The following is a 27,623-nucleotide window of genomic DNA, read 5'->3' on the forward strand; positions in this document are numbered from 1 at the left end:
ATGGCATTAATAACGCTGCAGTTTAAATAAATAAATAACATTAATTATAGCCACACTAATGTGTGTGTGTGTGAAAGTGCGGACTATTTCCATAGAGCCTCGCATCAAAGGGACGCGCCGCGTATAATTGGATGTGAATATTGATTCAGGAACAGCTGCGTGTGCATTATGAACGAGGAACGTGATTAAACATTAACCGTTATTAGCGAAGACGATGGCGGAGGCGCAGAGGCTCCCTCGTCTCCACCAGCGCGCGCGTCGCGTGAGAGCGAGCGCGCGCTGTGGACCTCCGTGCCCACGAGGTGATGGAGGAGTCCTCCTGCCCGCTTCGCCCCACCGGTGCTGAATTCTCACGATTCACGGTCGCCGTGGCCAGGAGATGTTAACTCCCCTCGCCTGGTACGCAGGAGGACGTGGGTTCGATCCCGACCCTGACGCCTGCTGCTGTATATTTGGAGTTTGTGTGTCTCTCTCCCTCTCTCATCATCATCATCGCTGTGGCTAGGAGATGTTAACTACCTCGCCTGGTGTGCAGGAGGTCGTGGGTTCGATCCCGACTCTGACGCCTGCTGCTGTATATTTTGAGTTTGCGTGTCTCTCTCTCTCATCATCATCACGGTGGCTAGGAGTTGTTAACTTCCCTCGCCTGGTACGCAGGAGGTCGTGGGTTCGATCCCGACCCTGACACCTGCTGCTGTATATTTGAAGTGTGCGTGTTCTGTCTCTCTCCATGGTCGTGCGGATTTTTCTCCGGGTCCTCCGTCTTTTCCCTCCACATTTAGAATCAAGTCACGCGTTTAGAGTATTTGGCTGCTATAAATTTCATCAGCCACTTCGTTGAGCTATCACGTGATGGCCAGGTCGCATCTGAAAAAGAACAACATAGCTCAGCGGACCTTACCTGGTAAAATAAAAAATAGCTTAATTTTTTTTTAAATTAAGTTTGGACGTATTTGGGGTATAAATTTGACCGCGTCTCAAGGCGGTGTCGAGAAGCAGTGGACATTTACTTCGTAGAGAGTGAGAGAGAGAAGCAGTCACAGTTGTAAGTGGTGAAAATGAAGGTCTTGGATCGAAGAGCTTGAACAGGGTGGGGGGGGGGGGTGAACAGCACGAAGTTCCGGGGGAAGTTTTTTTCCCGGGACTATGAGCGGTGGCAGAGGAGAAAGAGTTCAGGTTGGCTGGAGGAGGGCTTCTACGAGAGACCCGAGCTTCTGGAGCGTAGTTTGTTCCGTCCCTTTAGCACTATCAGCCGAGAGGTAACATTTGCATAAATAATTAATTTCCGTAATTTCATAAATAATTCTAACACGCGCGATTTGTATGCATGCACGCTGAGTGCAAAAATCTTATTTTAATCAATTACTCATATCGCGCTTAACTGCGAACGTGTGCCTTGCACTTCGTGAAGAATGTGTGTGCACAGCCCGTTTCTCGATCCACTGCTGGATGATGGCCTCCCGACATGCTTTACCACGCTGGTCGGTGTTGTCTGGTTACTTGACCATACTTCACCACGCTGGTCGGTGTTGTTTGGCAAAGGTGGATGGGTAGGGGAGTGGAGAATCAATGGAAATCGCTGGACTGTAAACAAATAAATATTGTAAATGAATTTTCTTTAAGTTTTAAATTACAAAATAATTGTGTACGTGTACGGCTATATTGGCTATGTTACATTACAATTCCGGCTACATTGCCAATGAATGCCCATAAGGTGATCATAATCCATACGCCAAAACTCAACACATTGGTAAATAACACCTACTGCCTTAAACGGATAAGAACAACACACACAATCATACGAGGTGATTATTCAAAGCCAATTTTAGATTGGTCGTTTGGAAACATTCTTAAAGTGTACAGCTCATGGTGAAAAGCGCACATCTCCAAACATGATTATTCAATCCGTCTCTCTGGCCTATGTGCCATGAAGAAGGGCCATTGTCTGAAACATCGCCTATTAATATTATTACCGTTTCATATATATAATCAGGTGACTATTCATAGCCATATATGTAGACAAATGTTGACGAATTTGTTGAGTTTGTATTTGCTGTACTTTTGCGCCAACGCCAACGCAGTATCACCGAATAACACAAATTGTTTGGTGATACTGCGCGGGTTGGCGGTGGTGCAAAAGCACAGACGACAAAAAACACAGCTGCATGTGCCACGAAGAAGAGCCACGGCTCGAAACGTCATCTTTGAAGGCCCCACACACACACCGTTCGTCACGAATGACGTTGCTTCGTTTTTGTTGTCCTTTCCTCAAAATACAAATGTATAATTAAATATCAAGGAAACGCCAATAGCACTGTCGCCATCACACGTATCCATCGCTTCTCCCCCGCCACCCACCACTGCCAGATGTCTCGTGTGTTGCTCGGTAGAAATGAAGGCGTCGGTCATCCACGTGGGCATGCGCCGTCATTCGGCTAGAAGCAGCCTCGCACATCCAGGTGAGTTACAATGCCAACGGAGGGAATGTCCAGGGAGGGGGGGGGGGGGGGGACGGAAATACGTGAATAACGAACTCGATTTAAATGCTCGCGCGATTAGGCGATCGCAAAGGAGGCTCTGTGTTTCACTGCAAGCTCCGATGAGCGCGGTTGGCTACGTACGGTGCGAAAGAGGTTCAACAGACATACGTACATACATAAAGTGGTTGACAAGTTGGGGTCACGAAGTGGCTCAGTGGGACTCGTAGTGGCCGTGCCAATAGACCCTGAGCCAGCTTTACTGAGAGCCTGGGTTCGCGTCCAGGTTTGCGAGGCAACGGCAATTTATTATTTTCGAGAGCGGTGAAGTACACTCTCATTACACGTTGACGGATTATTGCAGCCGAGATACAAATCACCAACTGACTCTTGTTTCATGCAGTTTAGATGCCAATTACCCGATTACGTTGAGGTGTGTAATTTAGATGACAATTGCGTACATACAGCTTGCTTGCTGTGCGGCTTTGCCAAACCAACGGATTTGACTAGTTTAGACCCTGACTCTCCTCTGGCAACACATGGACCACCTACTCTGTTTTTATATTTATAGAAAATAAATAAGCAGACACTGCACCGACTTCACATATCTGTTCACGTAAAATATTTAAGATATATATTTTTTTACACTCCCCATTACCCACGTGGCCTTCTAATGTAATCAGCGTTGGTTCATCACGAGCACAAATCTGGAGCGGGTTCGACACAGCGTCTCGTCGGCACAGTCGGCCTCGTTTGAGCCAAATCTGGTGAATTTCCAGATACTTAAAGGTAAGAAGATGAAAAAAATAACCCATTAGCGTCCAGCTGGAACCTTCCTTCTGCTTGTGAGTCGATGGCTCTGCCGACTGGACCACCGAGCCTGGGCACCGCTCACGTAGAACCGACTTGGAGAAAAGGTGCAACCAAAATAACTATACCGTGTTGTCGATTTATTTCATTACCAGAGCAATATCGGCCCGGAGCAATGCGGCAGCTATAATGTACTTGTGTAAACACAAATAAAAATCATCTCTCAATTCACGGCTCCTGGCGACACGCTGGGTTATCGCCACGACAAGGCTCCGTAAGCCGAACGTTGATTAACGACGAATCTCAACAGATTTGTCAATAACACAGTGGCCTTACAATTATATATATAAATCAAGGCCGTAATTTTTATATATATTTGGGGGGACACATCCCCCCCCCCCAAAAAATCCAATATATTCAAATATGTTCAAAATGTCCCCCCCCCAATATATTGCTATAAAATATATTTCTGTTTATACTATTGTGGTTATGGTTGTACTTTATTCATCCCTAATCTCTGCCATTACATACAATGAAACAAGAAAAGGTAAAAAAGAAAAAAACAGCAATGTAATACAATATACACTATTAGACATTGTTGTTAATAATAAATCAAAAGTCTATCCCATGTGTTCGTGAATATTTAAAGATTTTTGATTTGGTCCCCCTCGATGTTGACTCCATGGCTACGGCCTTGATATAAATAATAGGCGACGTTTTGGGCAATGGTCCTTTGATCCCTCCCGCGATGTAACATCGTGTCTGCGTCTCTATGTCGCTACCACTGTGTAGGTTTTTGATTGTGCGGAGTGGTGGCGCAGTGGTTAGCGCGTTGCGCTACAAGCCTGGCGACCCGAATTCGATTCCCATTCACGTCCAGCACCATTGACGATTATCTGAACCAGTCATGGGTCTCCCCTAGGTTGACTTAGCCTCAAATGAGTACCTGGTGTGCTGTGTAAATATCGCCACTGGGGAGACAAAGGCGGCCGGGCGTGGTGCTGGCCACTCACCCCCTAATATGCCGCGCCGGTCTTCATAGGTGTTGCTGGCTATTCATACATCAATTTATAAACTGGTCATCAGCAAAGAAAAATGTAATTCCCAGAAAGCCCCCATAGTGTAAACCAGTGCAGTCTCCAACGATTGTTATTCAATTCGTCTTTCTACCGCCCTCTATTTATGTTCTATGAAGAAGCGCTATTGTCCGAAACGTCGCCAACTAGGGTCATAGCGTTGTTGACGAACGTGTCGAATTGTTGTTGTTGTTGCCTATAATGGTGCACCACTGCCAACACAGCAGCTGCTGCAGCAGCTGTAGAAGCAGCAGCTGCAGCAGCTGCAGCAGCAGCAGCTGCTGTAGGACCACGTAACCGCCTAACGTGGCGCAGCTATCTCAGCTCCACTGCGCCACCACCACCACCCCTGGTGAGATGTTTCGTGTTTGACGTCTCACTTCCAACTTCTCTTCCTCATTCACCCAGCGTGGAACCGATGTCGGTCAGTTGGTGGGCACGTGGTAGCGGCCAGTGTACAGAGGTAAAGGTGCAGCCCTGTCATGTCTTGTATGTATGTATGTATGTTGAACTTCTTTGACGCCCTACGTAGCCAACCGTGCTAATTTTCAGGGAAGGAGGGGGGGGTCACGTTCGCCGATGAGACATCGTCAGTTTGGGGTCCGCCACGCGTTTGAAACCATTGCTGGGTTTGACATCAGCACGATGACGACGATAATGATGATGATGGGGGGGGCGACTTCACTCTGTGTGAATTGACAGGGGCCGCACAAAAGTGCCACCAGGGCCCATCTGTGACCCGCGGGGCCTTACAATGAACAACGCTGCTCTAGAATGGAGCAAATTCACCCCTAGTGTCCAGAGAGAGAGAGAGAGAGCTCTAGAGAGTTCCCCTCTCCTAGGGCATTTTGGCCTACTCTTTCACGCATGGCCATACGTCTTTGAAGAGTTAGGGGTACCCACACTTTACCCCACCGCACGCGACACGCCGGTCAAATTTAACTCCGGTGAAGCCATTTAAACCCGACTGGGTGGGCAGAGCCCGTTGCGACGGTGGGCACGGGTCGATAAGAGAAACCCGCGGCATTGTTTCAGCTTCGGCGCCAGGAGACAGAACCGGCGAGCACTCTGGACCGCAAGTCCAGCGCAAGGACCGTCGACTCAGCGCACCCACGGCATCGGCACGTGCAACACCGGGACAACGGCTGCGTTTGTGCCCTTCGAGCCGCGTCTCCTTGTTAAAGCGAACGTGACGTTCGTCTTCTTAGCTCTTTCGGTGAAGTCACGTTGAAGGGAAACAATAAAATAATAATAAAAATATATGAAACAATAAAAAAATTCTCACGACGTTATGGTTGAAACGTCGTGAGAATTTTTTATATCTATTTTATTATTTTATTGTTTCCCTTCAACGTGACTTTACCGAAAGAGCTAAGAATATGAATTACTGCAGTCACGAAAGCTTTAAATAAAAATTTATGACGTTCCGTCGTCACCCATCGCCGACGTCTCCGCAATCGGGCAAAAACCTTTAAAACTCGGAAGCAAATACCGTAGGAGCAAACAAAATAACAACTCCGTTCCGTGCCTCCGCATGTAAGGACCGAACATTGTTCGGTCCGTCGGCCCCTCGGCTTTGCAGACCGACATGACCCGCGCGCATCTGCTTAAGCAAGAAAACTCCGGACCGCTTTTCGTCCTTCCGTGTCGCACTGTGGCACTGTGAACGTTAAAGGGGCCGTCCATAAATGACGTCACGCGATTTTGGACGATTTTTGACCCCCCCCCCCTTCGTCACACGGCGTCACAAATGTCTGACCCCCCCCCCCCAGGTGCGTGACGTCATTTATGGACGGCCCCAAAGATCTCCCGACTTTATTCGCGCGAGCGAGGCCACTGCGTGGTCTCAGCCTCGGGCTCCAAATCTGTGACGTTCGTAAATTGCACCGCGAATTACACAATTGGGATGATACAATTTAAATCATCGCCCCATGTTGGCAAACCGATGGCCCAGGTCACTCTTGCAAATTAGACTAATTCTGTTCTCTTGAGTTTCTCACCTGTTTAACAAAAGAAACTTTAAACGTATAAATATAAAAAAAAAACACTTATGTCTTAGTCCATTAACCGATTGGTTTTTCCAGACACATTATGAAGCAGCATTTGTTTAAACGAGCAAATACTGTAGCATTTTCAAGGTTCTTATCAGCGGTCAGGCTTGTTGAACAAATGCTGCTGCGTTGCCAGATGTTATTGGCAAGAGGAATCCATCCAAACTACGGTGGTCCATTCCTAATGCAATGGACTGAGCAGAGAGAAACAGAAACCTCAGGAAATCGGATCCAACGCACAGCGCAAAATCAGCCAAACGCAGAAAGCGGCACAGAATATTGTAACAGGCCAGGTGCGTGGGTGACACCTTGCGTTTCATCACTTCAGAGGTAGGGTTTGTGGATCACGCGGAGATGATCACGAGCTGTGAGTCCCCCAAACCCACCGGGCTGCAGTGATGTTCGCGAGATGGTAGGACAGCGAGCCGGATTATTGTGAACCTGTCCGTGTGGTCTTTTTAGTGTCATCGCCTTGAATCTGCACTTTTCTTTCCACATGCAAAATGACTCATTAGAAAACGACCAAACGACTCAATTCAGGACCCTCGTGAAAGAGGGCCTTGAGATTCAGCGAGGCCTTTTTTTTCTGGCTGGATTCATAAAGTCAATATTTTTTTTCCTGCTCGTTCATTATCAGAATTTCTCCATGACTCGAGTGTCCCAACCAATCAGCACTTCACCTTCTTCCTGTAATCACGGTGCGTAGAGAGCGTTTCCCTGCTTGGTTAGCCCCCTCCCCCCCCCCCAACGTGAGATTATGCACGTCAGCTTCCATAACTGGGTTTCACTGAATTCATTGAAAGATGACATTTGACATGAAGGAGCTTTTTGTGTGCAGTCACACTGGCGACCTGGCTAATACCATCAACTCGTCACGCTTGGGAATTGGGGTTAATGACGGGGCAGCGGAAATCAAAGATTAAAAGGCCAGAATCTCAGCGGAGCTGGGTCAGTGCTCAAGTGTAGAACATGGAATTTCCACCACTCACTCTTGGCCACCAGCAGAAATGGGTGCTGCCACAGTGATGTTTTTTTCTTCTTCTTTATATTTTTCTAAGTCACCGGTGACCGGGCTGAGACCGACCAAGCAAACCGGCTTGCACGTGAGAACTCCGGCTTAATCACCGCTGGGTTTCAACCCAGATTTGAACACAGGATATCAGCCGTTCTTGCTCGCTGTTTAATAATGGTCCCACAAAGAGACTGGCCTACACTACGTGACTGTGGCTCACTGCCAACCAACGGAGAAGAGTGCTGCTGGATTGCTCGTGAGACGTCCGGAGAGATCTTCGCGTTTGCTCGAGTCATCGGTGGGCGAGTCAAGGCCGCCGCGTTGTGACACTTGAGAAGCCGGTTCAGTTCACGGGTGGCTGAAATCCAGGTTCGAAAAGGAGGCTGTCAACGGTTCCCGTTCAGTATTCAATTGCGGGGTTTCCATCGCTCGCTTAGGAGCACCAGTGGAGGTGAGCGCTGTCCCATTACTCTTTAGAGCAGGGAAACACTTTTGAGTTCGACTCCAGTCGCTGGTGACCGTGGTGAGATCATCAACTCCCTACACTTACAAGAACCGAGTTTAATCATGGGTGGGGTTCAGCCCAGATTCAAACTCAATGTCTCCGACACGGTCATCAAGAACCACCCTGAGCAGCCCCCACACCCCACCAGGCCACTTCAGCACCTGCCTCTCCCTCTGCAGCACCTGCACCTGGCGATCTTCTTGAAGGCGTTCTGGAAGTCCCGATTGAAGTAGGCGTAGATGAAGGGGTTGAGCAGGGAGTTGGAGTAGCCGAGCCACGTGATGAGGGCTATGAGGATCTGCGGCAGCTTGCAGGGCGGTCCGCAGAACGGCACCACCAGCGCCACGACGAAGAAGGGCAGCCAGCAGAGCACGAACGAGCCCATGATGATACCCAGAGTCTTGACCGCCTTGCGCTCCTTGGCCACGACCGCCCTCCTCACCGCCTCGTCGCCCAGATCCTCCGAGCGGATGGTCTCGCGCCGGGATTGCTGCGGGGCGAGAGACACGCACGGCACGACTCACGGCCCCCCCTCTCCCTCTCTCCTCTCTCACTCGGACGCGCGCTCGAAGTCGCTCCGCACGTTGGGCGGTTTGCAGCCGCGCGTCCGTTCGCGAGCGTTACCCCGGCTCACGTCGTTACACGGGCACACGAGCGCGGAGAATGCATCACGCAAGTGGCACGCGGCCGTCCACGTTCGAGCGGGGCGACGCGAGGATGCGATCGGGATTTGGAGTCCCAACCGTCAACTGCATCGATGCGCGGGGTTGTGTAAGAGAACCGACAAAGGAGGAGTGTGTGTGTATTTTTAAGGCGAGGTGCAAGTTATTACTTTTTGATAAATTAAAACTGAAAAACTAAACAATTTTTTGAAAATTTATGGGGTAAGGCCAACTGAGCTTTATAGCTATTTTTCAGTAGCGACCTGGCCACAAATGATAGCTCAACAGAGTGGCTTATCACGTGGAAATTTGATTCTAAATGTGGAGGGAAAAAGTGGAGGACCCGGAGAAAAATTCACGTGAACCCAGGGAGAACTCCAAATATACAGCAGTAGGCGTCAGGGTCGGGATCGAACCCACGTACTCCTGTGTATCAGGCGAGGAATTAAAAACCTCACCGTCGTTTGTGCTGGCGTCATGCTCTAAATTTGGCACATTTATTAAACAATCATAGCCCAATGAGGTAAAACGCCCGACAGGCAACGACCATTGCGTAGATGGAGCGTTAAAATATGCTCGTATGCGGGAGACAGATGGACGGCTGCAGTTATGATTAAACTAGAACTAAAAAAACTAAACTATTTTTTTAAATTAAATTTTACCAGGTAAGGCCCACTGAGCTATGTAGCTCTTTTTCAGAAGCGAACTGGCCACAAATTGATAGCTCAATGAAGTGGCCTTATCATCACGTGGAAGTTTCTAGCAGTCAAATAATCCAAACGGCCATGTTGATTTTGAAATGCGGCGAGAAAAACCTGAGATCCCGGAAAAAAAAATAAAACCAAAACGCATCGCAGAGGCACACAGCGGTGACACAACCGCGAACAAAAAGCTACACAGTGATCACAACGCACGTACGCACGCGCGCGCTCGTGCATTACGGGAGGCTCGGGTTATGAAAATCCACGTCCGGACAGTGGCCTCGTTGAAGCTGTGGTGTTTCTCGACACGGTCCCCGTGAGAAGTGCAGTGCACTCGGGTCCATCACCGTTCATCGCCAACATCGTCGGTGTCCCAAGGCTACAAATCTCTGCCCGCGAGAACTATTTGTCTCGCTCGTCAAACCGCTCGAAGTTCAAAGCTTCACGTCGATCATCGCCACTAGGAAATCACTTTCACCCCTCGAGCGATTCTCTAGCTGTGAAAGTGGTGTCTGTAACCTTATGATATAACCTTACAGTAGCTGAGGCAAAGGTCCTATCTTCATCATCTTCAGCCATGATTCATCCATCTGGACGAAGGCTTCTTCAAGCCGTTGACATCTTCCGCGGCGTCTTGATGCAGCCGTCCATCTGTCTCCCCGTAGGAGTAGACTTCAACGCTCCATCTCTCCAGCGGTCGTACCTGTCAGGCATTGCATCTTCTTGGGCTACGGTTGTTTAAGAAATGTGGAAAATTTAGAGCATGACGCCAGCACAAACGATGGTGAGTTTTTAAATTCCTCGCCTGGTACACGGGGGATCGTGGGTTCGATCCCGAGGCTGACGCCTGCTGCTGTATATTTGGAGTTTGCGTGTTCTCCCCGTGTTTGCGTGGATTTTTTTCCGGGTCCTCCGGGTTTTCCCTCCACGTTTAAAATCCACATGCGTTTTCGAGTATTTGGCTGCTACAAATGTCCACATGATGATAAGCTACTTCGTTGGGCTCGCTTCTGCAAAGGAGCTATACTTAGAAACTACGAGATATGATGGCCCTTTGAGGAAAACCAACCTCCCCTGTGATGCAGAGAGAGCAAAGCATTTGAAGGTTTTAGTCTCCCGCGGTATTAACCGGGATGGCCCCTCGCCTCGAACCGCGAACCTCTCCAACGAAACTGACGAATCGGTGCATCGTCGTGTGCCATACAGTAGGCTGACGTTTCAGAAATTGGCCCTCTTGCAGAGCGGACAGGGAGGGGAGAGAACTATTGACCGACCTGTAGTTTGGAGGTCACATTTTACACTGTGGGACCTTGAACACATTGGGACATTTTAAAAGGTTGTCGCATGAGCAGATAGGAATTGACGATTGACCTGTTTTCCATTAGCAAGTATTGAGTAGCAAACATAAGCAATAATATGAAGGGCCTCGTCATTCCGCCGCTGAGTAAAGGCCTCCTCATGCTTTGTCAATCGTGGGGTATTGTTTGACCATACTTCACCACGCTGGTAAGTGTGGCATGGTGAAGAAGGGCATCAGCCAGGTTTGGGTTGAGGTATTTTACTTGCTTTTGAAATTGGCCGCGACGGGGAATGAAACTCGGGTCACCGAGCTTAGAATTGAACACCGCTAACCACTGCTGCCACATCCCCCCCCCGCCCCCGCCCGCATAAATGTGCACACAACAGCACACTCACCCACTCACCTACTCACCCAAACACTCACCCACTCACCCAATCACTAACTCAATCACTCACCCAATCACTCGCCCAATCACTCACCCAATCACCCAATCACTCACCCACTCACCTACTCACCCAATCCCTCACCCACTTACCTACTCACCCAATCACTCGCCCAATCTCTCACCCGCCCAATCACTCACCCACTCACCCAATCACTCGCCCAATCACTCACACACTCACCCAATCACTCACCCGCCAATCACTCACCCACTCACCCAATCACTCGCCCAATCACTCACCCACTCACCCAATCACTAACCCGCCCAATCACTCACCCACTCACCCAATCACTCGCCCAATCTCTCACCCGCCCAATCACTCACCCATTCACCCAATCACTCGCCCAATCACTCACCCGCCCAATCACTCACCCACTCACTCGCCCAATCACTCACCCGCCCAATCACTCACCCACTCACTCGCCCAATCTCTCACCCACCAAATCACTCACCCAATCACTCGCCCAATCACTCACCTGCCCAATCACTCACCTGCCCAATCACTCACCCACTCACCCAATCACTCGCCCAATCTCTCACCCGCCCAATCACTCACCCACTCACCCAATCACTCGCCCAATTACTCACCCACTCACCCAATCACTCACCCACTCACCTACTCACCTAATCACTCACCTACTCACCCAATCACTCACTCACTCAATCACTCGCCCAATCACTCACCCACTCACCCAATCACTCGCCCAATCACTCACACACTCACCCAATCACTCACCCGCCCAATCACTCACCCACTCACCCAATAACTCGCCCAATAACTCACACACTCACCCAATCACTCACCCGCCCAATCACTCACCCACTCACCCAATCACTCGCCCAATCACTCACCCACTTACCTAATCACTCACCCGCCCAATCACTCACCCACTCACCCAATCACTCACCCGCCCAATCACTCACCCACTCACCCAATCACTCGCCCAATCTCTCACCCGCCCAATCACTCACCCAATCACTCGCGCAATCTCTCACCCACCCAATCACTCACCCACTCACCCAATCACTCGCCCAATCACTCACCCGCCCAATCACTCACCCACTCACTCGCCCAATATCTCACCCACCAAATCACTCACCCACTCACCAAATCACTCGCCCAATCACTCACCTGCCCAATCACTCACCCAATCACTCGCCCAATTTCTCAACCGCCCAATCACTCACCCACTCACCCAATCACTCGCCCAATCTCTCACCCACCCAATCACTCACCCACTCACCCAATCACTCGCCCAATCACTCACCTGCCCAATCACTCACCCAATCACTCGCCCAATCTCTCACCCGCCCAATCACTCACCCACTCACCCAATCACTCGCCCAATCTCTCACCCGCCCAATCACTCACCCACTCACCCAATCACTCGCCCAATCACTCACCCACTCACCCAATCACTCGCCCAATAACTCACTCACCCGCCACACTGCAGGTCGCACCTCCGATTAGCACGTTTGTCTACGTACGGTGCGAAAAGAGTTAAACATACAGCACTCTTCAGTTCTTTCGGTAAAGTCACGTCGGTAGGAAAAATTATAGATCACGACGTTTCGATCGCCAACCAAACAACCATCTTCAGGTGAAGACGGTCTTCACCTGAAGACTGTCTTCCCCATCGATTGTTTTTTCTATCTACGTGACTTCACCGAAAGAACCAAAGAGTATGAATTCCTGCAGTCACGAAAGCTAGAAAATCAAGATTGATACATACAGTACATACATAAACTGGCTTCCAAGTTGAGGTCATGGGGTGGCTCAGTGGGACTCAGAATGGCCATGCCAGAGACACTGAGCCAGCTTTACTGAGAGCCTGGTTTCACATGCAGGTGTCAGTCACCCGCAATGCATTATTTTAGAGAGCGGTGGAAACATTATGATTGCAAGTTCACGGATTATTGTAGTGGAGATAGAAATCACCAATTGACTCTTATCTCATGCACTTTATATACCAATTATCCAATTACGTCGATGTGTGTAATTCAGAAACCAATTACACATTGCACCCTAATTGGCATATCGTATTTTACAATAATTTAGATGCTGTACGTCTCTGCCGGCCATGGGCGGCTGTTTCTCGAACCTCGTTGTCAAGGTGTGGTGAGCGGTGGTCTCAGCCTGGCCACCAATGTGGGGTGACGGGGCTCAGGTCTCGCCACCCGTTCGCCGCTCGTTTGCAGAGGTTCGTGGTTCGAACTCCAGCGGCCGCCCCGATTAATACCGCGCGGGCGTTGCAGCCAGAATAACACTGCGCTCTCTCTTCTCCACAGCGGACGTTAAAGATCCACTCCCCCCTCCCCCCCCGTGACTTCGTTCGCAAGGATAGGCCCACTGTGTGCCGGCGTCGAGGTCCACGTTTGGCCAAATTCGAAAATTACGCCGCAAATTACTCAGCTGGGAGTATACGCACGGCAATCATTGCCTACGACCCAGGTATCTCTTGCAAATGAGACTCATCCTGGTCTTTTGAGTTCTTAGCCGGGTAAACGAAATTTACTTGAAATCTGTCTGCACGTCATGAAAATCAGTAAACTTGTTGAGTGTGTTTTTTTTTTTTAAACCTTCATTTAGAATATATTTCAGCTCTGACAATAAAACATAAATGTGTTTGATTGACACGCGAAGAACACACTCTATCTAGAACTCGTGGCCGGGTGCTCCGGTTAAATTGTGGATGAGTCCCGTTCAAGCTACTTCAGAAGTAGTTGTACGTTAGCGTCTTTCAGGACCGTTACCCCCGGACACACGGGCGATGTTGAACCTCTCGCCCCACGAGCTCCGAATGGAAATCTGTTCGTCTTGCGGCGTCACACCACGAGCACGATCGGAATAAAATTGAGGTGCAAGAGCGAAAAAAAGAAAAGCACCACTAGGTGATTTGAATTTAAAGTATATATCAATATTAGCCTGCGCAACTGCGTCGCCGTGGGAGACCGGCAGATAACGCCAATGTCCCTGCAGTATTGGAGGCTGTTAGATGTGTATGTTGTTTGCACTCATTCGCCACAGCGCAACTGCCACTGCAGTCACGTCATGTTTGTATTTTGTGCTCAGATTCTGTTTTAATTTACAGTGCTGTATGTCTTGTTTGTTTACATTATTTGTCACGATAGATCACAACTACGGGTGGAGTAGTGGCGCAGCGGTTAGGGGCACTGCGCTAAGAAATCCCGGCGATCCAAGTTCGATTCTCAGACATGGCTAACATCAGTGGCAGATGATATCTTAATCAATTATGATTCACCACCACCACCACCCCGCACTGACCAGTGTGGTGAAGTATGATAAGGGTATGTTCAAGAAATTGCCGTCACCCACGTGGTATGGGAAGGCCTTCATCCAGCAGTGGATTGAGACGGGGCTGAATTAATTATTAATTATTATTTACACACTCCAACAGCGCTATTGGTGTAATTTAATTGACAGCGCCCTTCGATGACATCGCCGGATAATGGCAACTGTTACAAATGTGCACACATTTTCTCACTGCATTATAATGTTTAGTCTTCACCAAACTTCGTGATTAAATGTATACATGTACACGCCATTGGGGCGACTGGGCTGAGACCATCGTCTCTCAAAACTCGAGAAGCCAGTTTCATCTCGTGCGGCTGACACGCGAATTCGAACTCAGAATGTCAGCAATTTTTGGCCCGCGGTCCGACAAATTCTCGTCTGTTGTACAAACTGGGCTTAACATTGGCCACGTGGGATTTCCATCACTGGCTTAAGGCCACCAACGGAGAAGGGCGCTTTGACCTCCGATTAGCACGGCTGGCGATGTACGGCGCAAAAGAAGTTCAACATGCATGCATTGCCGCACGGGCGGCTCAAAGCGAGATTCGAACTCAGACTTCCTTGCGTTGCCGGCTCAGGGTTTCCCACCACGGTCGTTATAATCCCCCTGAGCCACGTCGCCATCTCTTAAATTACCCAGCGTTTGCCGGTGGGAATAGCTTCGGTTCGATCCGCAATTCTCTCCGACGCAAAGTGACCTTGGCACTTATTGAGGCGAGGATCGGCGTTCGCGCGGGGCGAGCTCTCTCGTTTCCGGCGAAATTCACAGCGGGCCTGGCAAATTGTGGCCGTATTCAAGTTCAGGTGAACGCGGCAAAATACGAGGGCGCGCGGAACGACGCACCACATCGTCGGTTGCCGGCAGATTCTTACTTGCACTCACACCACGGCTCGATCACGTGTCAATGCACCGCCCTGATGGTCATAGGGATCGGTTGACCATACTTCACCACGCTGGTCAGTGCCGGTTGGTGAAGGCGGGGCGAGGTCGGATATTAAAGTTGCCCATTTTTCGTACGTGAACTTATTTAATCGTTTACATTATGAGACCTCCTTTGCCAGTAACAAGATATAGGAATAGGTTTTACCCTTTTAACTGGCACAAAACTGGCACATTTATTCAAGGCATCATGTTTGCAATAACCACAACACAAGCAGTCAAAATGCAAACAAAAAAGACAACTCTGATAATAATATGCACTGTCCTTGAATATGATTGGTCCACACCCGAGACGGCTTTTCTTAGAGCCTAGTCTCCACTGGTGTATTTTGACTGCTTGTGTTGTGGTTATTGCAAACATGATGCCTTGAATAAAGGTGTCAGTTTTTGTGCCAGTTAAAAGGGTAAAACCTATTCCTTTATTTAATCGTATTCATCCCGAGGCCAACTTTTCGGGCCTTCCTTGCAGAAATCTTTAACCATCTCTTTCAGGTTAAAATTGGTACCGTTGCTCGATAGAATGTCTATGTCGTCGTCACTGCGGACGGGAATTGAAACTGGCTGGCTTCCAATAGCGCGGTGCCCGAGATGCCCGCACCATCACAGCGCTGTGCTCACTCATTGCTGTCTCCCTCCGATGTGGTTACCATTTAACGTCGAGGCGAACGGGAACAAAAGCCAATGACACAAACGAGACCGCGTAACGGGAGTCGAGAATAAGGATTGCATCTTCTTTGGTTATTTCGGTGAAGTCGCGTAGAATGAGAATAAAATAATAAAATAAAATAACAATAAAATTCTCACGACGTTTCGGCCACAACACAAGCAGCTTCAATGAGGCTCTGTCGTCCCGACAGTTCTGTTCTTTCACCTGAAGAAGGCTGCTTGTGTTGTGGCCGAAACGTCGTGAGAATTTTATTGTTATTTTATTATATTATTTTATTATTTTATTCTCATTCTACGTGGTGACTTTACCGAAAGAACCAAACAAGATGAATCCTTGCAGTCACGAAAGCTTTAAATCGAAAAAGGAATACATTCTCAAACGGTGATGCCCCCACCACTCCCCCAAACCACGTGACATTTCATGAACTGCCGTTTGTCCCCGTGTGTTCCATCATTATACAGGGCGATCCATTTATAGACACCCCATTGGTTTATAACCACCCTCTTATTTTCCATCATTATACAGGGCGATCCATTTATAGTTGGTTTATAACCACCCTCTTATTTTCCATCATTATACAGGGCGATCCATTTATAGTTGGTTTATAACCACCCTCTTATTTTTCATCATTATACAGGGCGATCCATTTATAGTTGGTTTATAACCACCCTCTTATTTTCGTCTTAGAAGGGGGCAGAAGAGAACGATGGTGCTAGCAGGGATCACGAGAGGGGAGCTGTACGAACGTCGGGATTGCTGAGAGACACCTGCAAGGGGCTGGTTTTTCTCGGGCAATTTCCCCCTCTCGTTATAGTGGGGTATCTATAAATGGATCGCCTGACACCCACTTTGACAAACACTGAACGAGTGGAGGTCAAATTTTTATTTAAAGCTTTCGTGACTGCACGGATCCATATTCTTGGTTCTTTCGGTGAAGTCACGTAGAAGGGAAACAATAAAATAATATTTTTTTTTATTGTTTCGACGTGACTTTACCGAAAGAACTAGGAATATGAGTGGAGGTCACTTTGCTCAGTGCACATGGTTGTGACGACGATGATGTTATGGGCGATGAAGCTGTTGGCTCATGAAGCTGATCACTGATGATGGCCGCGTATGATGATCATACGTATTATGATAATGATAATACGTGTGATGATGATACTACGTGTGATGATGATACTACGTATGATGATGATACTACCTATTATGATGATAATACGTATGATGATGATGATACTACGTGTGATGATGATACTACGTATGATGATGATTCTACGTGTGATGATAATGATACTACGTATGATGATGATACTACGTATGATGATGATGATACTACGTGTGATGATAATGATACTATGTATTATGATTCTACGTATTATAATACTACGTGTGATGATGATACTACGTATGATGATACTACGTGTGATGATAATGATACTACGTATGCTGATGATACTATGTATGATAATGATACTACGTGTGATGATAATGATACTACGTGCGATGATAATGATACTACGTATGATGATGATACTGCGTATTATGATGATACTACGTATTATGATACTACGTGTGATGATAATGATACTACGTATGCTGATACTACGTATGATGATGATACTACGTATTATGATGATACTACGTATTATGATACTACGTGTGATGATAATGATACTACGTATTATGATACTACGTATTATGATGATACTACGTGTGATGATACTACGTGTGATTATAATGATAATGCTGCTGCCACAGCTACTTATGCTGGCCATGAAGCTGATGATGAGGAAACTGATGATGATGATAATCCCGCACCAGATATACGTAATAAAGACAACTGCCGATGATGACATTGAAGCTGATGATTATCATCATACTGGTGCTGCTACTGTTGCTGCTTTTGCTAATGAGGAATAATCTTTATAATGCTGAAGCTAATGTTGAAGGTTCTGCTGATAACGATAATATTATTAACAAAGCTAACAACTCTACTCTTGCTGCTCGTGTCGCAGCAGCAGCTGCTGCTGATAATGATGATATGTTGTTTAAGCTGTTCCTGTTCATGGTGATGATGGCTCGAATGCTGCTGCTGATTATAATGATGCTGCCGCTACTGCTGATGATAATATTGTATAAGTACACTATGTGGAATTTTCACCACTGGCTCCACACGAATTGTTTATGAACATAAAAAAAATCATATTTAAGTTGCTGCTGTTAAACATCCTATCAGTCGTGCATAATTGCAGCAAAACTTTATTCTAACACAAGCAAATCTCCGGACCGGTTTCGACATTCAAGGTCTCATCAGCAGCGTCATGCTTGCTTGAGAAACTGCCGAATGCGTTTTCGGCAGAGACCTCTCGTAGACATGGGTCCCTGGATCGATGTGAAACTCCTAGAATACGGAACACAACATAATGATGGTGTGGGGGTCGTTGTGGAAATATAAGGCAACGACGGTCTCCCTACAAACGGCCTGCTACCTACCGATCGAGACAAATCTCGTGACAATTCAACACAACTCCGTGCATGGCACCAGCAGGGCCTAGCCGCTACCCGCGGCACGCGTGGGCAGCATTGATGCTGAGCAATCACAGCCGCATCACGTGGGGCGGATAAAACCTCCGTCGCGCGAATAATTAACTGCTCCACACCTTACCAGTCGCCACCACCCACCGTGTTTATGGTCAGTCGTCATACAGCGCGTCCCGCACCTCCGATTAGCACGGTTGGCTACGTACGGTGCGAAAGAGGTTCGACGGACGAACGCACGTTGCCCTCTCTCGCTTCACGTGCGTAGTATGACGAGAGCACGTGCGCGCGCACACACGTGAGCACGTGCGCGCGCACACTACGAGAGCACGTGCGCGCGCACACACGAGAGCACGTGCGCGCGCACACACGTGCGCACGTGCGCGCGCACACACGTGCTCACGTGCGCGCGCGCACCCACAGGCTTCTTGTCAATCCGCTGCTGGATGGGGGCCTCCCCCATGCAGTAACGCGGGGTAATGATTCGACCCCACGATACCTCGTCATCATGCTGGGTTAGTGCGACATTGGTGATGGCGGGGGAGCATAGAACAGGACAACAATGAATGTTGGTGCAATGCCCTCTGCTGACAATGTAGCAGTGAAGCAGCCGATAGCACCCCGGTTGATTTACGTGGTGGTCAACCATCCATGCACTGTCCAGGCTCAAGCTTTCTCGGCTTTAGAGATACAGTATGTGATGCTGCTATTAAATGAATACAATCTATGTCTCAATAAATATAAACTGTCTCAATAAATACAATCTATGTCTCAATGAATACAATCTACGTCTCAATAAATACAATATACGTTTCAATAAATACGATATACGTCTCAATAAATACAATCTATGTCTCAATAAATACAATTTTATGACTTAAAAAATGCAATCTACGTCTCAATAAATTCCATCTTATGTGTATCAGCGATCTGGCTTGCTGGTGCTATCCTCTCCATCAGCCCAACATCAACTCAGTTGCGAGTGGCTGCTCAGTAGGGCCGTCGCCACCAGAAGCTAGCGGGGTAGCTGGCTACACGGGATTCTCTGTGTAACGAACAAGCCTTTTTAATTGCAGTGGAACGGTGTAAGAAGGAGAGGACGTTCGGAGAAACGAGTAACGGGTAGCGACACGCAAGAGGCTTGAGCAACTCGTACAGAAGGCTGACGCGGTTCATTTAAAATCGCTCTAACTTTTGAAATCTTTGCTTCCACGAATCCTATTTTTTCGACCAAAATATTCATGAGAATCCTGGAGAATATCGAAAACATCAATATACGTGGCTTGACATGTTTTTTTCTCACCTAAAAAAGATCAGATTACTGTTCGTGCTTCGAGGACAAGAGGACATTGAGAAGACGGTGGGCATGACAGCTGTCTATTATTTTACATCGCAGAGCCACGGGTCGCCTACTCGTTTTAAAAACAAAAACGAATGTCGATCACAGACGCCAAGCGGCCAGAAACAAACAGCGAGCGTTTAAATACCCTTGAGAAAAGGGATAACAGGACGGGATTGCAAAATTGAGCGCGTGCGTGGGGGAAATAAACGCCGAGAGAGATTTAAGTGGTGTGACCTGCAGTGTGGTGAGTGGGTGGGTGAGTGTGTTGTTGTGACCTGCAGTGTGGTTAGTGAGTGGGTGGGTGGGTGAGTGTGTTGTTGTGACCTGTAGTGTGGTTAGTGGGTGAGTGTGTTGTTGTGACCTGCAGTGTGGTTAGTGGGTGAGCGTGTTGTTGTGACCTGTAGTGTGGTGAGTGGGTGAGTGAGTGGGTGAGTGTGTTGTTGTGACCTGCAGTGTGGTAAGTGAGTGGGTGAGTGAGTGTGTTGGTGTGACCTGTAGTGTGATGACTGGGTGAGTTAGTGGGTGAGTGTGTTGTTGTGACCTGCAGTGTGGTGAGTGAGTAAGTGAGTAGGTGAGTGTGTTGTTGTGATCTGCAGTGTGGTAAGTGAGTGGGTGAGTGTGTGTGTTGGTGTGACCTGCAGTGTGGTGAGTGGGTGGTTGAGTGTGTTGTTGTGACCTGCAGTGTGGAGAGTGGGTGAGTTAGTGGGTGAGTGTGTTGCTGTGACCTGCAGTGTGATGAGTGGGTGAGTGGTTGAGTGTGTTGGTGTGACCTGCAGTGTGGTGAGTGAGTGAGTGAGTGGTTGAGTGTGTTGTTGTGACCTGCAGTGTGGTGAGCGGGTGAGTGAGTGAGTGTGTTGTGATCTGCAGTGTGGTAAGTGAGTGAGTGAGTAGGTGAGTGTGTTGTTGTGATCTGCAGTGTGGTGAGTGAGTGAGTTAGTGGGTGAGTGTGTTGTTGTGACCTGCAGAGTGGTGAGTGGGTGGGTGGATGAGTGTGTTGTTGTGACCTGTAGTGTGGTGAGTGAGTGGGTGGATGAGTGTGTTGTTGTGACCTGCAGTGTGGTGAGTGAGTGGGTGGATGAGTGTGTTGTTGTGACCTCCAATGTGGTGAGTGAGTGAGTAGGTGAGTGTGTTGTTGTGACCTGCAGTGTGGTGAGTGAGTGAGTTAGTGGGTGAGTGTGTTGTTGTGACCTGCAGAGTGGTGAGTGGGTGGGTGGATGAGTGTGTTGTTGTGACCTGTAGTGTGGTGAGTGAGTGGGTGGATGAGTGTGTTGTTGTGACCTGCAGTGTGGTGAGTGAGTGGGTGGATGAGTGTGTTGTTGTGACCTCCAATGTGGTGAGTGAGTGAGTAGGTGAGTGTGTTGTTGTGACCTGCAGTGTGGTGAGTGAGTGAGTGTGTTGTGGTGACCTGCAGAGTGGTGAGTGGGTGAGTGTGTTGTTGTGACCTGTAGAGTGGTGAGTGAGTGGGTGGATGAGTGTGTTGTTGTGATCTCCAATGTGGTGAGTGAGTGAGTGAGTAGGTGAGTTTGTTGTTGTGACCTGCAGTGTGGTGAGTGAGTGTGTGGGTGAGTGTGTTGTTGTGACCTGCAGTGTGGTGAGTGAGTGAGTGGTTGAGTGTGTTGTTGTTGTGACCTGCAGTGTGGTGAGTGAGTGGGTGAGTGAGTGTGTTGTTGTGACCTGCAGTGTGGTCAGTGAGTGGGTGAGTGAGTGTGTTGTTGTGACCTCGAGTGTGGTGAGTGGGTGGGTGAGTGGGTGAGTGTGTAGTTGTGACCTGCAGTGTGGTGAGTGGGTGAGTTAGTGGGTGAGTGTGTTGTTGTGACCTACAGTGTGGTGAGTGAGTGAGTGGGTGAGTGTGTTGTTGTTACCTGCAGTGTGGTGAGTGAGTGAGTAGGTGAGTGTGTTGTTGTGACCTACAGTGTGGTGAGTGAGTGAGTGGGTGAGTGAGTGTGTTGTTGTGGCCTCGAGTGTGGTGAGTGCGTGGGTGAGTGAGTGTGTTGTTGTGACCTCGAGTGTGGTGAGTGGGTGAGTGAGTGGGTGAGTGTGTTGTTGTGACCTGCAGTGTGTTGAGTGGGTGGTTGAGTGTGTTGTTGTTACCTGCAGTGTGGTGAGTGAGTGAGTGAGTAGGTGAGTGTGTTGTTGTGACCTGCAGTGTGGTGAGTGAGTGGGTGAGTGAGTGTGTTGTTGTTACCTGCAGTGTGGTGAGTGAGTGGGTGAGTGAGTGTGTTGTTGTGACCTCGAGTGTGGTGAGTGAGTGAGTGGGTGAGTGTGTTGTTGTGACCTGCAGTGTGGTGAGTGAGTGGGTGGTTGAGTGTGTTGTTGTTACCTGCAGTGTGGTGAGTGAGTGGGTGAGTGAGTGTGTTGTTGTGACCTCGAGTGTGGTGAGTGAGTGAGTGGGTGAGTGTGTTGTTGTGACCTGCAGTGTGGTGAGTGAGTGGGTGAGTGAGTGTGTTGTTGTGACCTCGAGTGTGGTGAGTGGGTGAGTGAGTGGGTGAGTGTGTTGTTGTGACCTGCAGTGTGGTGAGTGAGTGGGTGAGTGTGTTGTTGTGACCTGCAGTGTGGTGAGTGAGTAGGTGAGTAGGTGAGTGTGTTGTTGTGACCTGCAGTGTGGTGAGTGAGTGAGTGGGTGAGTGTGTTGTTGTGACATGCAGTGTGGTGAGTGGGTGAGTGAGTGGGTGAGTGTGTTGTTGTGACCTGCAGTGTGGTGAGTGAGTAGGTGAGTGTGATGTTGTGACCTGCAGTGTGGTGAGTGTGAACACTGTGAATGAGACGAGGCTGTCAGTGTTTGCTTGAACGAGTCCTCAACATCGGTGAGGGAATCGACAAGTGACGTTCATGCGAATGGTAACCGTGCTAGTCGCAATAGAAGAGCGATAAGGAGGCGACTGGTCGCCAATGAGCGAATGACAGGAGCGAACTTTGGAGTGCTGGATCATCAATTTGATATGCTTATAGATAGGCACCCTTTTTGTTTGTTGATGTAACAAAAATATATGAAAACGTGAGACAAATACGTGGGAGATTAACTGGAAAACACTCGAAGGGTACATTGGATTGGCCAGATATCCCAGGGCAGGATGCTCCTGATAAAAAAAAAAAACTATAATAATCTTGAGACACAGTGAGGCTTTCCTGGGAAAATAAGGATAGTGTGTGGATGGTTACCAAGAACCATAATTATCAGACAAAACAAGTCTCGCTCAACACAAGCACAGATATTCCATGAATTAGCGTGTCGTCCATCATAACAAGCAGTAAATAACCATACGTACATTGTAATGCGTTTAGGGCGCATTGCATGATTATAAATCATTATTCTTGCCTGTGTAATAAATGCTCTTTACTCAGGAATGTCCCAGGAGTATCCGGACCGTATTTTAAAGAGCGTCCTGCTGCGTTGGAGATGTTTGGCCAATTCTCCGAATGAGTGTTTTTGGTTTCGCGTGAGAAGAAATACGGAGAACCCATCGCGCAATGCACGGGGTGGGTAACGCTCGAAGCTCCGCACAGATGGATTAAATAATCCACTGGTTGGATTAGTGTATCCTTGGCCATCTCGCAGCCGTAGCCTACTCAAAGCCGAAGTATTCCCCATTTCAGTCTCCCACCATCTAAAAAGCAACAGGCTCAAGCACGCTTTGCTTTCCGATATCAGATGAGATCGTGCGCGCATTCATGAGGATGTTTCCCCAGAGTAACTGGACACCCAGTCATTAGCAAACACACACCTGTATGAACGCACGTGTGTGCACGAGCACACGGTCACAGATGTCCCGCATAGCCTTTAACATACTGCGGGGGAAAGTGCTGTTAGCGAGCACCCTATGAAGGTCGGCATAGGACACGAGGGGGTGGGTGGGTGGCCAGCACCACGCCCGGCCGCCTTTGTCTCCCGAGTGGCGATGTTTGCACAGCGCACCAGGAACTCATTCGAGGCTTAATCGACCTATATATGAACACGTAGACACAAACACACACGTATGAACGCAAAGACAACGATCCTCCGTGTCTTTGTGTGTAACAAAGACAAAGGGAAGCGGTGGTGCAGTAGTTAGCGCAGTGCGTTACAAACCCAGCTACCTGAGTTAAATTCCCAGCCGCGGGTAATATCAATGGAAAGTGATAGATGCACCGGGGTTGGGCCTCCCCTAGGTCGACTCAGCTGTTAGCGAACATCCTTGAAGGCCGCCACAGGGGTGGTTGTGGCCAATTGTTATACACGGCCTCCTTTGTATCCCCAGTAGGCTTGAACACTGTACGAGGTTTGTATTTAAGGCTGAGTAGTTAACGTCGGGGAGACCGCTCAATTATTCGCGACCGAGGTTGATCGTGATGCGGCAATCGAACTCGGGTGGGCGGCTTTTTCAGCAGAAGTGCGATAACCACTCCACAGCCACTCGGCACACGCGCGTGAAATGCATGAGCACGATGGAACGTGAACGCACAAAGACTGCTCAACCTTGCCACGTTTCTCTGATCCGCCGTCGGACGCGATGCTCTGGTGTCTCGCTTTGCCCGTCACGGACTTCTTGATGGAATCCTTGAGGCTTCTCTGCTTCTGCAGATGCTGCTGTTGCTGCTGCTGAACCGTCTGATCCGGATTCGACCTGGGCTTTGCCTTCCCCGGCAACTCCTCGGGCCGTCCACCGCCGTTGACGCCGTCCAGTTGTTGGGGGGACTCCACCGGCGTGGTGGACACCACCACCACCACGTCCGTGGGCTCCGCAGGTCTCTTCTGTGACCTCTTGATGGTACTGCGAATCCTGAACCTGGCCGCGCCGAATATCTTCCCGTACAGCACCAACATGAGCACCAACGGGATGTAGAAGGCGCCGAAGGTGGAGTAGATCGTGTAGCCCAGGTGCTGGCTGATGTTGCAGGCGTCCCGGTCGGCCCTGTCCTCCGCCTGCCTCCATCCCAGCACGGGCGGGATGGAGATGGAGAATCCCACGGCCCAGGTGACGGCGATCATGAGCGCCGCTCGGCGGGGCGTCCTCTTGTTCACGTAGTCCACGGGGTCCGTGATGGCCCAGTAGCGGTCGAGCGCTATGGCGCACAGATGCAGGATGGAGGAGGTGCAGCACAGAACGTCGAGCGCGATGAAGGCGTCGCACACGGCCTGGCCCAAGGTCCAGCGGCCCAGCACCTGGTAGAGCGCGGCCACGGGAAGCACCAGCACGGACACCAGCAGGTCCGTGACGGCCAGGGAGCCGATCAGGTAGTTGGCCACGGTCTGCAGGGAGCGCTCCAGGTAGATGGCGGCGAGCACGAAGGCGTTGCCCGCGATGGAGCAGGCGATGAGGGCGCCCAGCGCCGAGGAGGTCGCGGTCTGGTAGAGCAGCGACGGCCCGGGCTGATGGTGGTGGTGGTGGTGATGGGAGATGTCGGTGCTTTGAGTGGCTGCTGCTGCTGCTGTGTCAATGTATCCCAGGGTGAAGCCCAGGCTGGAGGACGACGAGGAGGAGGAGTGGTTGAGAGGGTAGCTGATTTTCATAGCTCCTGTTCGCTGTTCTCTCTTGTAGTGGAAGAGTAGTCAAAGGTATGCATGGGTGTGTGTGTGTGTTGTGTGAGGTATGTAGATTGTGTACGCGTGGGATGTGCGCACGCGTATGCCCAAGACGTACGTATGTACCGTGCAGTATATACATACATACACACAATGTCATGTGTTTAAGTCGGATACCAAAGATCGCTGTGGGCGCGTGTGTGAATGCACGAGGCAAAGCTGTGCAGCGACACAGCAAGGCATGCGTGTGCTGTAAGATGTGTGTATCATAAGATGCGCCTGCATATATACGTGTGGGTAGGTTTAATGCACATCTATTAACTGGTATTAGTATGCGCGTGTGCGTGTGTGCGGTGTGTATGTTATCATTATGTTGGGTACAATTAAGCGGAGAGCGCGCGCACACTCGCTCACGTATTAATGCGTAAACACGCGTCTTGCAGTGTACTGTTGAGAGCCTACAGTCTACACGTGCTCACTGGTGGGCACACTGGCCGAACAAAGCTCTTTCTTAACACTTGCTGGCCGCAATATGATTTAGCATTCAGCTAAGCACTTTCTATTAGCCGCCTTGTCTGTCTGCGTGTCTGCGCGCGCGCGCGCGTGTGTGTGATGTGCGTGTGTGCGCCAGTGTGTGTGTGTGCCAGTGTGATGTGCGTGTGTGTGCTAGTGTGTGTCAGTGTGTGCGTGTAGCTAATAGGCGTTTCTCCTCGCTCCTATCTTGTAGGTGCTCCTCTCTGCTCGCCGATAATGATCTCTGCGCGGGCTATCGGAGCGCGTGAGTGCGAGTGTGCGGGGAGCGGTCGGGTCGTGGCTAGCGGGCTTTTGCTCTACGATCCCGGCGACCCCCCGTGCCGATTTGTCTGAAACGGTCCTGGGCCCTCCCCTAGGTCGACTCAGCCTCAAATGAGTACCTGGCGCGGTGTGTAAACATCGCCACGGGGGAGGGAAAGGCGGGCGGGTGTGGTGCTGGCCATCGCGCACCGAATTGATAGGCGCTCGCTAACAGGTGCCTTGCCCCAACGCGTGCTTACGGCTACACGGGGCACCTTTGTCTTTGCGTGTACGCGTGTTTCTGTGCGCGTGGTTGTGTGCGTGGTTGTGTCTCCGTGTGCACGTGTGCGTGCGTGTCCACGTGTGTGTGTGTAATATTTGTGTGTGTAATGTGTGTGTAATATTTGTGGGTGTGGGTGTAATATTTGTGTGTGTAATATTTGTGTGTGTGTGTAATATTTGTGTGTGTAATATTTGTGTGTGTAATATTTGTGGGTGTGTGTGTAATATTTGTGGGTGTGTGTGTAATATTTGTGTGTGTGTAATATTTGTGTGTGTGCAATATTTGTGGGTGTGTAATATTTGTGTGTGTAATATTTGTGTGTGTGTGTAATATTTGTGTGTGTGTGTGTAATATTTGTGTGTGTAATATTTGTGGGTGTGTGTAATATTTGTGTGTGTGTATGTCCGTACGTTTGTGAGTGGTGAGGACGAACGGTGGCGAACATCAGCGGCGAGTGATATCCGAAGGGGTCCTTGGCGTCCTCTAGGGCAACTCAGCCGGAAATTGGTACAGTACCTGTTGCGGTGCGAACATCTCGGCACTGGGAAACAAAGGCGGTCGGGCGTGGTACTGGCCATACCCCCCCCCCCCCCCCGCCCACAGAACCCGACTCGTATCGGCGTTTTCTCTGCTGCTGCTGCTGCTGCGACTCGCTAAGAGGTTACTGCAGCCTCCAGCAGACTGCACTGGGGGGGGGGGGGGGTGTGGGGGGGTTGTCTTTGTCTTCTTGTGGCCGTGTGGCTCGAGTGGTTGTGTGTGGTTGTTAATGGGTGCGTGTGTCTGTGTGTGTGTGTGGATGTTGTTCTGTCGGTGCACGTTTGTGTGGTTGTCTTTGTAACAATGTGGGGGCAGGGGGGGGGTGTAGCGGTCAGAGCGCTACGCTAGGAATCCCGGCGACCTGAGTTCGATTCCCGCTAGCGGCCCCAACCCCAGTGACGATTATCTGAACCGGTGCTCGTCCACCCCTAGGTCGACTCAGCCTCGAATGAGTACCTGGTTCGATGTGTACACATCGCCACTGGGGAGACAAAGGCGGCCGGGGTTTGTGCTGGTCACCCATCCCCTGGTCTGCCGTGTCGGCCTTCAAAGGTGCTCGCTGACAGCTCTTACCCCAGCACCGTACGTAGTCTGTTAAGGCTACACGGGGAATCTTGGTCTTTTGTGAGTAACAAAGACAAAGGGGAGCGGTGGTGCAGTGGTTAGCGCAGTGCGTTACAAACCCAG

At 49.5% G+C, this 27,623-nt stretch overlaps 1 protein-coding gene across 2 annotated transcripts; it reads right to left on the reverse strand.

Moving 5' to 3' along the window:
- Positions 1-1,806: 1,806 nt before the first annotated feature.
- LOC116950685 (5-hydroxytryptamine receptor 1A-alpha-like) lies at positions 1,807-26,928 on the reverse strand. Of its 2 annotated transcripts, none has more exons than XM_032968642.2 (2): positions 24,296-26,928; positions 1,807-8,421 (listed from the first exon to the last, which is right to left on the reverse strand). In XM_032968642.2, the coding sequence occupies exons 1-2, from the start codon at positions 25,328-25,330 to the stop codon at positions 8,086-8,088; spliced, it is 1,371 nt and encodes a 456-aa protein (XP_032824533.2). In that variant the 5' UTR covers positions 25,331-26,928; the 3' UTR covers positions 1,807-8,085. The 2 variants fall into 2 exon arrangements, with proteins under 2 accessions (XP_032824533.2, XP_032824534.2); XM_032968643.2 differs by having other exon boundaries at positions 8,223-8,421; positions 24,282-26,928.
- Positions 26,929-27,623: the final 695 nt, after the last annotated feature.

This window comes from Petromyzon marinus, chromosome 40, assembly GCF_048934315.1.
Source record: "Petromyzon marinus isolate PM22_M1 ecotype Great Lakes invasive population chromosome 40, UKy_Petmar_22M1.pri1.0, whole genome shotgun sequence".
Lineage (NCBI taxonomy): Eukaryota > Metazoa > Chordata > Hyperoartia > Petromyzontiformes > Petromyzontidae > Petromyzon > Petromyzon marinus.

Excerpts from the sequence above, each read along its gene's own strand:
- LOC116950685 (XM_032968642.2), bottom strand. The coding sequence starts at position 25,330 with ATGAAAATCAGCTACCCTCTCAACCACTCCTCCTCCTCGTCGTCCTCC. Across the intron at positions 8,422-24,295 it reads GATCAGAGAAACGTGGCAAG|CAATCCCGGCGCGAGACCAT; the intron begins GTTGAGCAGTCT and ends CTCGCCCCGCAG.